At 35.6% G+C, this 15,295-nt stretch overlaps 1 protein-coding gene across 1 annotated transcript in view; it reads right to left on the bottom strand.

Annotated features, from left to right (window-relative positions):
- Nucleotides 1-15,295, bottom strand: part of ATP6V1A (ATPase H+ transporting V1 subunit A) — a 35,989-nt gene that overhangs the window by 3,161 nt on the left and 17,533 nt on the right. Inside the window, exons 5-14 of the mRNA XM_034411120.3 lie at nt 13,530-13,667; nt 12,773-12,924; nt 11,512-11,674; nt 9,906-10,014; nt 8,594-8,716; nt 8,374-8,488; nt 7,534-7,597; nt 5,857-6,060; nt 4,326-4,420; nt 1,110-1,281 (exon numbers count right to left, since the gene is read on the bottom strand). Of these exons, the coding sequence (XP_034267011.1) occupies nt 1,110-1,281; nt 4,326-4,420; nt 5,857-6,060; nt 7,534-7,597; nt 8,374-8,488; nt 8,594-8,716; nt 9,906-10,014; nt 11,512-11,674; nt 12,773-12,924; nt 13,530-13,667 (1,335 nt within the window). The remainder of the gene's footprint in view (nt 1-1,109; nt 1,282-4,325; nt 4,421-5,856; nt 6,061-7,533; nt 7,598-8,373; nt 8,489-8,593; nt 8,717-9,905; nt 10,015-11,511; nt 11,675-12,772; nt 12,925-13,529; nt 13,668-15,295) is intronic.

The following is a 15,295-nucleotide window of genomic DNA, read 5'->3' as shown; positions in this document are numbered from 1 at the left end:
TGCAGTTTAATTAAAAAACTAAATACTCTTGTCAACCATGTTTTTTATCAATGGCAGTTAGATTAATAGAATATTAAAGGAACAACAATCTTATATTTGTTTGATTTGGGATATGAACAAGGGCAATAAAAAATTAAGAAATTGCTTAATATATAGTTTGTGAACCCCACTGGATTTTAAGTATTTCTGTCTAAATATGATCTAAAACATGATCAGATCTCCATACAAGCTTAGCTGCTGCACAGTCTTGAAATCAGTCACCTCATTGCTGGAATTGGGTATGTCTAGTCTAGTGAAAAGAAGGACTAGGAATGACATGATAGCAGTGTTTCAATATTTGAGGAGTTGTCACAAAGAAGAGGTCAACTTATTCTCCAAGCACCTGACGGCAGGACAAGAAGCAATGAATAGAAACTAACCAAGGAGAGAAGCAACGTAGAACCAAGGAGAAATTTCCTGACAGAACAACTAATCAGAGGAACGATTTGCCTCCAGAAGTTGTGAATGCTCCAACACTGGAAGTTTTTAAGAAAAGATCGGGCAATCATTTGTCTGAAATGGTATAGGGATTCCTGCCTGAGCAGGGGATTGGACTCCAAGGTCCCTTCCAATTCTTATTCTGTTATTAGTAGGTGCTGTATCTGCACTCATGCCCATGCCAAAGCACTCATTTTGATTGTACTGAACAGAAACCATTGCATAGTCATAGACAGTAGCTTTCTGCATTTCTTCAAATACAAAAAAACAGGATCAGAAACAAACCACCCACTTTCCTAGCATTGCTTTATTTTGTTTGCAATTTAAATACTAAAGGTAGTCCTCAACTTACAACTTTTGGCTTAATGATGGCTTGAATTAATGATGGCTCATATTTATGACTAGTTGCAGTGTCCCACAGTCATATGATCACAATCTGAAACATCTTTTGTCAGTTTCCAGCAAAATACATTGTTGGTTAAGCTGGATTCACCAGACCACGACTCAATTTATAACCACAGTAAAAGGATCTTAAAATTGGATCCGGTCACATGATTACTCAACTTTGTGGTCGTACTTTGAGGACCCCTTGTACATATGGTTTTGTTATAATCCTAATGCAGGGTACATACCTTGAATTTCATAGAGGTAAGTCGGTAGAGGATTTCACTCATGTTCTCTTTGATAATGGACCATGTAATCTTATTGTCACTTTGGGCAGTAGTCTCAACTGCTCGGCGTGCCATATCATAAAATGCAATCATGTTGGATAGCACCCCCACAGTCTTATAAAATGGGCAGAACCTAGTGAAAATAGTAGCAAAATTTATCTTTCTCAGAATTAAGGAACTTTTTAATGACTAAATTGTATAAACAGGTTAGCAAATATTTATATTTGATAATTAACATTTGTGGAAGAATTGACAGATGCAAAACAGTTGCCTATAAAATTCAGCTTTCTATAATAGACAATACATATACGGAAACAGAAGGTGAATTTTTTCTATGAGCTGAATAAGCAACTTCCATAGTTTTTTATCATATCTTTAGTCCAGCAATTACACAAATCTGAATAGCACACGTAGGTTATAGAACAATTTGCATCAAAGCACTGTTTGATATAATATTTAGGATAGAAAAATCAGCTCCTACTCATGTGAAATGTGAGTTGATTTTTGATATCTATGAAACAGTGTTGGCCAAAGGTAGGCTAACTCCAACAGTGCCAGGTGAGAAGAAAATATAGCATAGTGTAGTTAAAATAGGGGTCTAATCAGTTTACTAAACTGCTAGGGAAACAAGGAAAACACTACCAAGTAGGAAGAAGTTGTATGTCAGAGTATACTTAGCATGCAATAAAGCCTTTATTACCAGAGATCAAGACATGTCTAATAATTACTATCTCAGTATAGAAGCTAAAGGTCCAGATCCAGTTCATCCTAAATGAAATTTTAGAATATTCACAGACTGACATTAGAAGTAAATCTTAACTTGTGACCTGTCAACTAGGAATCCTACTATACATTACAATTATATTAACATTAGGCTGAATCCTAGCCCTTCATTCTGGATTTTTAAAAATTCCCTGTGAGAAAGATACCAATTTTTCTGTCTATTCCCTGCAACAATAAACATTTCAAGCTTTCTAAAATAACACTGAGGAACAAAGATCATTTTAGCCCACAGAAACTACCAGCTAAGAGGTTACAATTTTTTTAAGCCAACACTTTTACTATGAAGTTTCTTTAGGGGAATGCCAGCATTGTCTAATCAGTTAATCTAGAAGACACTATAAGAACATTAAGAGAACTACAGGTAGTTCTCGACTTATAACATTCATTTAGTGACCATTCAAAGTTACAATGGCACTGAAAAAAGTCACAACCTTTTTTCATATGACCGTTGCAACATCCCCATGATCATATGATCAAAATTTGGATGCTTGGCAACTGTCATGTACTTACAATAGTTGCAGTATCCTGGAGTCATGTGATCACTTTTTGCAAACTTCTGCCAAGCAAAGTCAATGGGGAAACCAAATTCACTTAACAATCGTGTTACTAATTTAACAACTGCATGGTTCACTTAACAATTATGGCAAGAAAGGTCATAAAAATGGGACAAAACTCACTTAACTGTTTTGCTTAGCAACAGAAATTTTAGGCTCAACTGTGGTCATAAATTGAGGACTATTTGTACTCCAAGCATACCAAGGGGCTTTTTAAAAAATGAAAGATAGTTATTAATGAATATTTTTGCAATGAATGGAAATAGAAAATGGTATACAAAAATCATTTTGTTCAATTTCAGATTAGGAAGAGCTACATCAATTTTGTGTGCCTTATTCTGCTTTTGAAAAAGAATATTGTGAATTTCAAATTCCAGGAAAGATTTCATGAGACATGAAGATTTATTATGGAAAATCCACATCTATACATCAGCAATTAAATGGCACCATTGAACTGTTGAGACTGCATTCCTTATAGTACACCAGTCTTAGATATACGCCATTAGCAGTTTCAATTATCGTAAGAAGTTCAGATGAATCCCCTCCTGGAACAATTATAGGTATTTGCAGCTACTGTGCTTCTGTATATATGAGCCTATCATTAATAGAACCTTTTCCCTTTGTGGATTGGTGATGTTATACGATCAGCTGCAAAGTGTTAGGTAATGTTTGTCCTTTGTTAACAAGCACACCAGTAACTTAACATTAAGAACAATGTAGCAAAAAGATAACTAACATGTGAAAATGCTTAATGATCTGAAGGAGCACATGGAGATGCTTCCTTTGACTGAAAGCCCTGTTAGAAAATGTCATCTAAATAGAATGTCATATATGGTTCCTTCAGCTTAAAGCAGAGAGTGTATCAGCTCCTCAAGCACAAATGTGAACAGGGCTCATCAAAATCTTTTAAGTCCAACATTAAATTAATAATACTATTACTTTTATTTTAATCCATTAACTGTAACCTTTTAAATAATATATATTAATCCCAATCATCTCACATCTCATTTTATTCCTAGGTTTAATATAAATTAAAAATATAGCGAACAGAAAACAAATCCTGCAATCACTTTACTACTCCCACTGATACCTTCCCCTCTGAATTCAATTCTGAAGTTTATCAGTAATTACTACCACAAAGAGAAGTAGTAACAGTTTGTTAATTAACCTGTTTGAAAGACTACTTGTTATGTATCAATTGAAACAACTCTGATTTGCAGTCGTAAGCAACAGGAAGAGAAAATTGGGTGATCTGAAAAAGCAAAATAAAATGCTGCAACCAAACTGCACAACCAAGCAAGAAGTGAGAATGGGGGGAAGGTTGCAAAATGTTAGCTGCTTCAAAATTCTCCTAACATCTGAAAAATTGATATAAATCCCCCAGACAGGACTTAACATGCCAAAACATTCCAGGTATAGAATATGTTTGAACACAAAAGCGTTCAGGCATATTCTATATCTATTTTCTTTATCTATTTTCCATAAAAAATAGCTTCTATGGAAAGTTGAGAGAGTACTGTAGAGTATCCATTAACAAGAGTAAACAGTTTCAAAACAACTTCCATAAAGCCATGGAAAAATGTGATATGAAATAAAGAAAGGTATCAAAATATTAAGTTTCCTTTTGCCAAGATAGAGTTATCTATTTCACTTCAAATTATCAATCTCTGGGAAATCAAACAAAAACTATCTAACACTGCAGTATAGCCGATAACCCCTGCAAATTGTCGGTGGAAAAGATGAAGGAGGTGGATTCTTCAATGTGCAGAAGTAGTTCTACCCAAGCAATCTCTGCAGACAGAATTTCCCACAGAAAAAATCCAATTCCCCATGGCCATACCTGTCATATGGGGTATAACCATTCTGTTGCAGGAAATCATCTTTAATGAGCTTGGCAACTTCCAGTGTAATTTTGTCTGTTTCTGCCAAAGAAGCCTAAAGTGAAAGAGAAGAAAAAGTCTTTTAAAAGAGTGATCCAGATAACTAGGCAATCAAAATTTAAGAATTGGTTGTTATGAATACATCATGGAAATCTTCACAGAAAAACATTTACTTAGCTTTTTACTTACTTAGACATCTCTCCCAATTGGCATGAGAACAAACGTTGCTCTAATATTAACACTGAAAATCACTGTTATCAACCATACTACAGGTAGTCTTCGATTTACAACAGTTCATTTAGTGACTATTTGTGTGACCATTTTTCACACTTGACTGCTACAGCATCCCCATGTCATGTGATTTACATTCACACGTTTGGCAACTGACTCATATTTATGTTTGCAGTGTCTTCTGACAAGCACAGTCAATAGGGAAGCAAGATTCACTTAACAACCGTGTTACTAATTTAACAACTACAGTGATTCACTTAACAACTGTGACAAGAAAAGTTATAAAATGGGGCAAAACTCACTTAACAAATTTCTCACTTAGCAACAGAAATTCTGGGTTCAATTGTGGTTGTAAGTCAAGGACTACCTGTATTATTACTCTTGCCTCTAAAAAATAATTGTGTCTCCAGTCCTTTCTGTTCTTTACTACTTCTCTTTAATTCTCTTTAATGACCAATTGATGATCTGCTTGCTACCCCCTCCTCCAGCATCCTAAGAGTATGCTACTGTTTTGAAATTCAGCAACGAAGTGGCCAATATTGGTGGCGCATTTTTAAATGTTTTTATTCAACATTTAAGAAAGAATGGGATCAACGCTATGATACCCATTCTTAAATATCCCAAAATAGTTACTCTGATGCTGAATTCAGCCTAATTTTAGCATCGCGACAGGATTTTAGGATAGATACAGGAACAGGAGATTGACCATCCCCAAACGCACCAAAATTGATTTGAAAAATGGCAATTTTGAACCATGAATAAGGGTGAGAATAAGAATATTTTGCTGGTCCTGTCACCTTTGATGGTATCACAAACAGATGTCTTTTGCAGCTCACTGGATGGTTGGGAATATGAACTTGCCTATGTTGCAACAACTTTCACTTCTATTTTGCCTAAGGAAGTATTTAATTAGGACTGTATTACTTTAGATTATGTATAGCACCTAACAGCAATACTAACATTGTGAAAATGTTTAAATACCGGTAGTAAAAATGTCATGTCTCCAACATCTTGAAACTACCACTGACACAAACACACAAGACACCATCTCTGAACACATTTTCTTAAATCTCATCTGCACATATCTCATCAGATTTTCAAAAATTGCCAATTGGTGTAATTTTAACATTTGTTTGTACATTTTTTTGGAATCATTTTAATAAAAAAGGCAATGCATTTTATAACTAATTAAATAATTAATGATTCCAAATAGCTTCAAATATAGAAATCGCTCCAAAAAAGCAATGTTCCTTCACTCACCTTCCCCACCAACTGTACAATCTCTGCAAGATCCTCCTCTTCCTGCAGTATCTCTTTTGCTTTAGTCCTCAAGGCAACAAACTCAGGGAAATGCTTGTCATAGTATTCATCCAAAGCACGTGTGTATTTGCTGTAGCTAATGAGCCAATTCACAGATGGAAAATGTTTACGTTGAGCAAGCTTCTTATCCAAGCCCCAGAACACCTGCCCCAAAAGTAACAAAATGTCAGTGAGCATCCTTGATGAACAGAACTGCATTTGCTTCAGAGTATTTCTTCCAGAAGGACAAGGCCACAAGAAGGACAGGGTTTCACACTTGAACCTTAAAAGGATTCTATGGACATTGTAAATTAAACTCTCAGAGTGCAGTTTGACTAAGAATAGCCAATGAGTTTCAAAACTGAAAAGGAAAGTGAATACTTTGTTCTGTGCAGACCATTAACTTGTGTCTAATAGCTAAGAAGAATTTTTACATCAAGGGCATAGCATAAAAGGTTGTATGACAACCTCCCGAATTAAAACTCAGTTATTACAAGTTGTCTCTTGTGATTGAGATCCAAGTAAACCAAGAATTCTTCAAATGATTCCATGTTCTTCAAGCTTGATATATCTAATGAAGACTTCATTCTAAATGAATCAGATCTCTCTTTTGGCACATTCCTTACAGCTAAGGATCGGCAAGCATATCAATTTCCTTTTGTTCACTTCTTCATTTTGCCAACGTTAGCCATATCCAATCATACTTTTTGCATGTTTTTAAAAAAATAAAAACTATTTTGCTTGCATTTTTCTATCATTTCCACAAATGTATAGTTTTTTACACTTCCTCAACATAAGTATACCATATTGGTTGATGATATGCATTACATTTTGAAAAAATGTTATTATACAAGTATCATAATTCACATTTATATTAGAGTCCAGTTGTTTCTGCACAACTGTGTCATTAGATTGAGTGAATTATCACAACTTGTTTAAAACAGTAATTGACCCCTCTCCTCCAAAAAAGAAATAAGCATTTGAGATTAATATTGAATTGTGTCAAATTACGTTATAATACTATAATTATACTATAATATTATTATACTTCAAATAATCACGGTTCAACACAAAAACATAGTTTGCTTACAATTCCAGTTCTCTTCAGTAACACAGACACAGTTCCTTTCAGCAGTTCAACCTTCTAATAGCAGGAGCAGAAGTGAATGAACTTCCTGCCTTCTTTTATGTCTGCTTAGCACAGCCAATTAGTCATCTTGTAGCAGTTAAATTTACAGAACATAGTTTTCTATATATTACCTACCCAACCATAGGATAAGCATCCAACAGTCTCAGTATAAACTGGTACAAAAGATGGCCAGAATATTACAGAACCATTGTCAGAAGAAGCAGTACTATGTTAGATGGATTAATCATCAGATGTTGGGAATAAGAAGTCCCTGGAAAGCTGGACAGCAAACTAAGTACCTCAGAACCAGAATAGTAGCCTCTAATTAAGGCATATGGTGAATTAATGCATTTGCTGCAGGCTGGCCACTCAAACTCATGTGCCTAAATATTTATAAACAGATTAAGAATGACAACACCGAGTCTTTCATAGTAACAGACTCACCAACTACATTCAAGAAGCTTTTATTAAAGCTTACATTCTAATCAGAGAGCAAAATTATTGCCTACCTGAACAATACCCAGAGTAGCAGAAGTAACTGGGTCAGAGAAGTCACCACCAGGAGGAGATACACTGAATAGAGATAGGAGATAGAAAAGATGGAAAGGGGAAATCACAATTAGTAGTAATACTTACATCAAACTGAGAAGGACCATCAATTGTACAGTATGTTTGCAATTCATTCTTTAGGTTTGGATTTCCTAATTAAATGCATCTTTTCAAGCAGAACTCTGAGCTGCTAGTTTAATGTTGAGAATGTTCCATTGCAACCCCCAACAAAGGCTGAACTTTTAGCTTTGCCCTCTCTAGCGATCTTAGTAAGATCACCAAAGAAAAATCTTTCTCAATCATAACAGCGGTTGTCAGAAATGATATTCAAAGTATGAGTTTTGCCACTGAAACTATGGGGTCCCCCCCCCCCCGGATTTAATTAATTCTTATAGAATCCAGGTAAAGAATAAGTTGGAAAGATATTGAGAAAATGAATATTTAATCAAATATAAATGGGCAGAGAAAATACTTAAATGAACAATTTGTTTTATCATTGTAGTTCCTAAAATGTACCAGAGACATTGCATAGTATTCATAGAACAATATCAAGAAAATGACAACTTTAACAATTAATTTGCAGACTGTTCTCTATAATGCTGTCTTGAAACAAGAAATGTCTTTTTTATTTATTTTATTTATGTAATGCTCCCCATTATCTCTTTTCAGTTTCACTTTATGAACAAGCATTTTTAATTTCAGGGAACGTTTTCTATATACCAGATGGTCAGATAACAGACCATAGTGCAAAATAATATACAATGTGCAGAAAAAGAACATCTTGTCATTAATATACTCACGCTCCAACTATGCTAATGCTTCCTTCTCTCTCTGGATTCCCCAGACACTTCACTCTACCAGCCCGTTCATAGAAAGAAGCTAGGCGAGCACCAAGGTAGGCTGGATACCCACTATCTGCAATCACCCAATAAAATGCAAGTTAGCTTCTCTAATGACAAGAAAATTCAAGACTTTTGAATCAGTTTTTTCCCCAAAAGTTACAAAGAAGAAAATGCTTACCAGCAGGCATTTCAGCCAGCCGCCCTGAAATTTCTCGAAGTGCCTCTGCCCATCGGGAAGTTGAGTCAGCCATCATACTGACATGATAGCCCATGTCACGAAAGTACTCAGATAGGGTAATCCCTATGATCAATAACAATTACAAGTCAAATATTACATAGAAAGAACTTCACCTGTAATGGCTTATGAAAAACCTTGCAGAAGAATTCCAGAATCTAAGATTTGTATCACAATGTACAATTGATTGTTAGGCATAAGAAGAATATTCAATTGCTCCTTTGAGTTCTTCCTTTTCTTCATTTTAATTAAATGCTGGAAACAAAGTATGTATTTCCCATTTTGTTGCACATACCCAAAACCAGAAAATGGTCAAGTTTGCAGAGAACCCTGGGACCTCACACTGGATGCTGAGGGCAACATGTGCTCTGCTGGCTGCCCTCATTTGGTCTAAAATACTGAAGTGCTTGGGGATGTTTCATGATTTACTTCTTCTCACCAACCATTGTACTGTATCTTGGAATTAACTTTCCTTAGTTTGCGTTTTCCTTGAATTGGGTTCTTGCTCATTACAAAAACTCTTAAAGAGTTGTTTTTGTAAAAGAGGCCGTCTTTAGTCATGATTTTTAGATGCTTATTTGTTTAGGTTTGGCTTTGTGTGAAAAAATCCCTTTAAGGGATTTATATGCAATAACAAGCAGTTTAAATCTGACTCAATATCTATTGAGAGCCAAGGTGCAATCTTATAATGGTATATGGGAAAGACTGTGGGAGACAGGGCAAAGACATGCTGCCTAGGGAACAGGCAGAAAAGAGACAGCATAGTCCACAGCTGTAAAATGGGCAGAGCAAGAAGCTCAGCAGGGACCTTCCTTAAGTCTTGGGCTGTAAAGGTGACAGGAGGAGAATTATACTTTCAGACTTGCAAGATTCTATTAAAGTAGTTTTACAATAAAGTAGAATTAGCTTTTCTGCTTGTGTTTTCTGTCTGGTCTACCTGGTAAGGCTGTCAAATCTATAACTAATGACCTCAGTGTCTTTAGGGCCTCTACAAGAGAGATAGCAAATTAGATCTCTATAAGATTCCCTTGCTTGCTCAATCAACTTCACTTGGCACCAAGACACTACTATTACAGTTCTGTTTTTATTCTACATTAATGGCAGTTCTTGAGTATAATCTTTAGTGACACAGATCAAAGGTAAATTTACAGGCAAATTGTTATAAGCACCTTTTAAATCGGAGAAAGCCAGCAATAGCTAAAAGACCAAGAAACAAGCATTAAGTCAATACTATCTTTGTTTCCACATTTCTTACCAGTGTAGATAGAGGCTTCTCTGGCAGCAACAGGCATATTGGAAGTGTTTGCTACTAGAGCAGTTCTCTTCATTATACTTTCTATCTTACCATCAACTTCCATAGTCAGCTACAAAGACAAAAGAAAAATGGAAACAAAAGGGTATTGGTTTTCTGAAGGAAAAATAAAAGTAGATATGGGAATGATTTACAAATTTTGACCCCCGAACAATATCATTATCCTAGTACAATGCAAAAGACAATATTTTTGCACAGATTTTTTTAAAAGGGTTGATATGCCAAATTTAAGATCCTTAATCATTGAAATATAACAGGTTCAATTATGATAATAGTGAATCTATCCTCAAAAACTGAACTCAGCCAAATATTGATCAACCATTTTGATAACTGCCTAAAAATTCAATGCAGGATGTATAGAGATTCAGAGGGACTACATGAAATATAGTCTACTTAAAACTCTAAGATCCTGCTAAAATGAGTTTGTCAGTATTTAAGGTGTCATAACACTCTTTTCTTAAATAAGAATTATCTTTAAATTCATTTCATTTAAATTCAATTCTAAGAACAGAACTGCTGCTTCTGTTTCTGAATTTCTGTAAGTTTAGATGATTACTAGACTTTAATATTTAACTCTCCTTTTATCAATAATCTCAAGTCAAGATACAAAGCAGAAAAATAAAACAAAACAATAATACACCCAAATGATTCTGTATTTTTTACCATTTTTTAAAACCAGCCACTTTTAAAACTATGTCACATTTTGAATCAAGTTGGGGGCTTTTCCTGGACCTGGGGACTGCACATCTGCTTAATAGTTTTGGATTTATAAAGGTTGTAAAGTATACAACGATGTAACTATAGAGAATGGGAGCCATTAAAATTGGGTTAGGGGCTCCACTAAAATAAGGTGGGATTACATCTAGCCTACAGGTTGCCCATTTAAATGTTTCTGTGAAAACAGGTTCTTAAGGCAACTCTGCTCATATTGAGTGGATAGCAATAGCTCCATAAAAACAGTAATAAAATACTGTTAAAATTGTTACATTCTAAATCTGCTAAAATAGGATAGGATAGCATAGGATAGGATAGCATAGAATAGAATAGAATAGTTTAGCTTAGCTTTATTTGGCCAAGTGTGATACACCAAGGAATTTGTCTCCAGTGGCAGAAGCTCTCAGTTTATTTTCTATTTAAAAGATTTTAAATAAAAAAAAATTAATTTATTTTTTTCCCAAGTTTTATTATTTAATCAATAAACTTCAAGTACTAGAAACAAACAGTAACAGTCTCTCAAAGTAACAGAGTTGGAAGGGACCTTGGAGGTCATCTAGTCCAACCCCCCGCTCATGCAGGAGACCTATACTAGGGATTTGAACCGCCAACCTTTCTGATCAACAAGCTCGGTGTCTTAAAACCAATATGGATATTTCAATTATTTTTTTAAGGGAACTAAAAAACCAATATATTTTTGAGGTGGCTTTCAAAAATGTTTTTGATTTTTTTTTTCTGGAAATCAACACAATTGCTTAAATTGAATTGCAACATGGAGCCAGAACCTCCCTCCTGAACTCTCATTTGCACAGTATTGCCAAATGCCAGTACCAACCTCTGGAAAATCTCTGAGCACTTCTGACATTTCATTTCCCCGTTCACCACAGCCTACATAGATAATAACATCACTATTGGAATACTTGGAAAGGGATTGGGAAATAACTGTCTTTCCACAACCAAACGCCCCAGGAATAGCAGTAGTACCTCCTTGAACACACCTAGATTAAAAAAAAAACATTCATGTTAAATCAGAAGAAAACATCATGGAAAGTGCTGTGTAACAGAGAGCTTTGTAAAACAATCAGCAACTCTATAATCACACTTGGCTGGCTCCACCCCATTTCTTTCCCGTGTTTTGGAAGGCATTCTAGTTCTTCCCATTCCAGAGAAAACTGCTGTAGTGACTCAACTGATATTCCATCCCAAAAATCTTCTCTCTCCAGGATAGAAGATAAATAACCTGGGCCTATAAAAAGTGAGCAAATTATATCTTTATCAACATAACGAGCTTAACCCTGAAGAACTCACTACTAAATTCCTCCTTCCCTTTGCGTTCAGAAGAAAGTTGGAAGGGAACCCTTACTTCTGGATATAATAGTTCCAGAAAATTCAATTTTATTACAGCCCTGAGGGCAGATACAAATAAGATATTGAATAAAAGAAGTATTACATCTTTCTATATATATGTATATGTGTTTAAGAAGTTATCTTTCCAAGATTGGTAAAATGAGGACTCGGATTTTGTTGGGGGCAATATGCTGACATTTGTAAACAATTCAGAGAGTGCTGTAAAGCATTATGAAGCAATATATAAGTCTAAGTGCTATTGCTATTTATAAATTTATAAAAGATTTCACATATCAACTGAATACTTAGTGACAGAGTAGATAGAGAAAAAACCCAGAAAATAATGGTCTTGGAAAAAAAGAGAAAGGAATACACTCCCTTTAAAACATAAAGTCACTCTTTTCTCTGAAAGTCAACGTTTTATCTGAAACTAAAATTTACCAAGATGCAAATTTTACAGTGGGAATTTGTTTCATGTTTCAATGATGAAAGAATATGCGTGTTTATAATTTATTTTTGGCTTGCTCAATGTTTTTCCTGCCTCATCAGTCATACTCCCTTTTCTCACTGCAACTACAGTGTGAGGCAACCTGGAAATGAGAAATGGCTCTGAGAAATAGCTCACTCAGTGAGCTTTCAGGCTGAGAAGGAATCACATTGTGTTATAAAATAATTGTGATACATGAAAAAGAAAGAGCACAAATGATCACTTTCAACAAAAAAAACAGTCAGAAACAACTGACACTTACGGAAACAGTGCATCAAGGACTCTCTGACCAGTTAAAAGAGGGTGATTTGCAGGTAACTTTTCTGTGACAGGACGGACCTGACGTACAGGCCAAATCTGGACCATTGAAAATTTCTCCTTCACATCCTCAAACTCCAGCTCCAACACAACATCCTAAATGAAAGCAGCAAAATAAAGATCAATGCAAATGACAGAGACTGAAACAAACAAACCTTTTAAATACAAGACTAAAGCTAACTTCACTATTCAAATGAGAACTATGTTAGTAAAGTGGGGAGTCAAGAATTTGTGCTGAGCAGAGGTAGGAGGGCAAAGAAACAAAGATGTATATTTCCATAAAGCTATGTACACCATAGCAATTCAGGGCACCATGAAAGCTATCTATAAAGTACTAATAATTTAAAGCTATTGGTTCATTAATACTGTAAGGCTCCACACAGTCATATTGTTTCTCATCAGAATTGGTTCAGCTATACACTAATTTCAGTGGAGTATATAGATAGATACATATACACACATACAAACATACACGTGACTGTCAGGGAAATTAGAGAGGAAGGTTGTTATCTATATATTTCTGTAATTCTTTTTATCTCAAATTTGTAGCAACCCTACAATTTAAGCAAGGATTTATACTGAGAAAATGCAAATAATGGGAGGTGTTTTCCTCCAATTTGGTACCAGTCTAAAGCATCAAAATCCATATATTATTTAGAACAGGCAACAGACAAGCAAACTTAATTAAAAGAAAAACTTACAGATGCATCATAATTTCCAGGTGGAGCAATGTACGTTATTGTACCCCTGTTTCGTGGAGGCAACATGATTTTGTGTTTGATAAGGGAATTCTCATTCACTAGGCCATAGATATCGCCACCTGTAATGTGGCTACCAACCTGCAATTAAAAAGAAATTCTTTAATTACAAATACATGCTCTATATATGAATGTCTACTATAAGGATGAGTTACACATTGAAAGTCAAACACCACATTCCTTTGGAAAAGGTGGTTGAGGACCCTTATATTGACAAGTCAACAAATGCCTTTTCTCTTTCTCTAATAATAAAATGTAGAGCAGGGCTATCAAACTCAAGGCCTGCGGATTTGGCCCATGGTTTACTTAGATCTAGCCCATGGGGCTGCCCTGGAAACAGCCAAGGACTGGCCCGCAGTGCCTCTACCAGCGAAAATGGAGCTTGGGGACCCCCTTCTCCTCCCCCAGCTCCATTTTCGCTGGCAGAGGGTTGCAGGAGGCTGGCCTGGCTGAAAACAGGGGCCATCAGCAGCCCCCCTGAGCTCCGTTTTCACTGGCAGAGGGCTAGCAAAACAATCAAAACAAAAGGAGAAATATTTCCCCTTTTGTATTTGAGCCTGCAAGAAGGGACAGGAAGGGAGAAAGGGAAAGAGGAAAGACAAAGAAAAAGAAAAAGGAAGATAGGAAGAAAACAAGGAAGGAAAAATAAGGAAAGAGGGGAAGGAAGAAGAAAGGAGAATGAAGAGGGAAGAGGGAAAGAAAAAGAGAAGGAAGGAAGGAAGGAAGGAAGGAAGGAAGGAAGGAAGGAAGGAAGGAAGGAAGGAAGGAAGGAAGATTATAATGAGTGAGGGAGGGTCTGAGGGAAGTCCTGCCTTAGCACTTGGCCACCACAGGTGACACGAGTGATGTTGAACTGGCCACACACCCCATGGCTATGCCTGTCCCGCCCCCCCTCCCAAGGTCAAACACAACCCTCAATGAAATCGAGTTTGACACCCCTGACATACAGCATTCCCTTAATACAGATAATGAATAGCTTAAAAATGTATCATCACAAGTATGGAGATATAATATAAAGAATATGCAGTACATATATCAACAGTGAAAACATACACATAATACTGAACATATACTAATGTAGCTCTATAATCCATTAAGACAAATCCTTGTTTCGGTGATACATAGCTTTTTCTCACACTAATGGTAAATTTACCTTTTATATCAAGAAATATCTTAATATTTCAGTAAATATAACAATAATCTCCTATTCCAGTAATAAATGATTACAACACAATCAGACTTCTTCACATAATAAACAAAAAGCATTTCAGACCAAATAGTTGGTAATGTTGTAAGTAAGAGCTTGCAGGCAAAGAAGACCAGGATGTTCTTTGGCCTTCCTTCATTTCAGGTTGTACTCTATGCAATTAAATTATGACAAAGAAGGTAGTTCTTCTGACATAAAGGTTATACTTTTTATAAAATTAATTCATGGTGAAATGTTTAGCTTCTAAAATTAATTCTGGATGAAAGCATTAATCAGGTTTGTTGATAAAAGGGAGACAATTTGTCTCTTCCAGTTCTATCTGTCATATTATGCCATTGGTGTAGCAGAAAGCAGGAAGATGATGACAATGATTTCTACAAATTCCATCTTGTTGACTAGGAGCTCCATCCAAGGGTCTGGCAATGTATGTTACTGAGCTGTTTGGATGGTGAGGACAATGTAGGGATATTGGCACATCAGATTCCATTACCATTTATACTCT

Source organism: Pantherophis guttatus, chromosome 2 (genome assembly GCF_059756535.1).
Source record: "Pantherophis guttatus breed Tessera chromosome 2, ASM5975653v1, whole genome shotgun sequence".
In the NCBI taxonomy this organism is placed as follows: domain Eukaryota; kingdom Metazoa; phylum Chordata; class Lepidosauria; order Squamata; family Colubridae; genus Pantherophis; species Pantherophis guttatus.
Note: the sequence above shows the minus strand (reverse complement) of the source record. Positions and strands in the feature narration are given on the sequence as shown.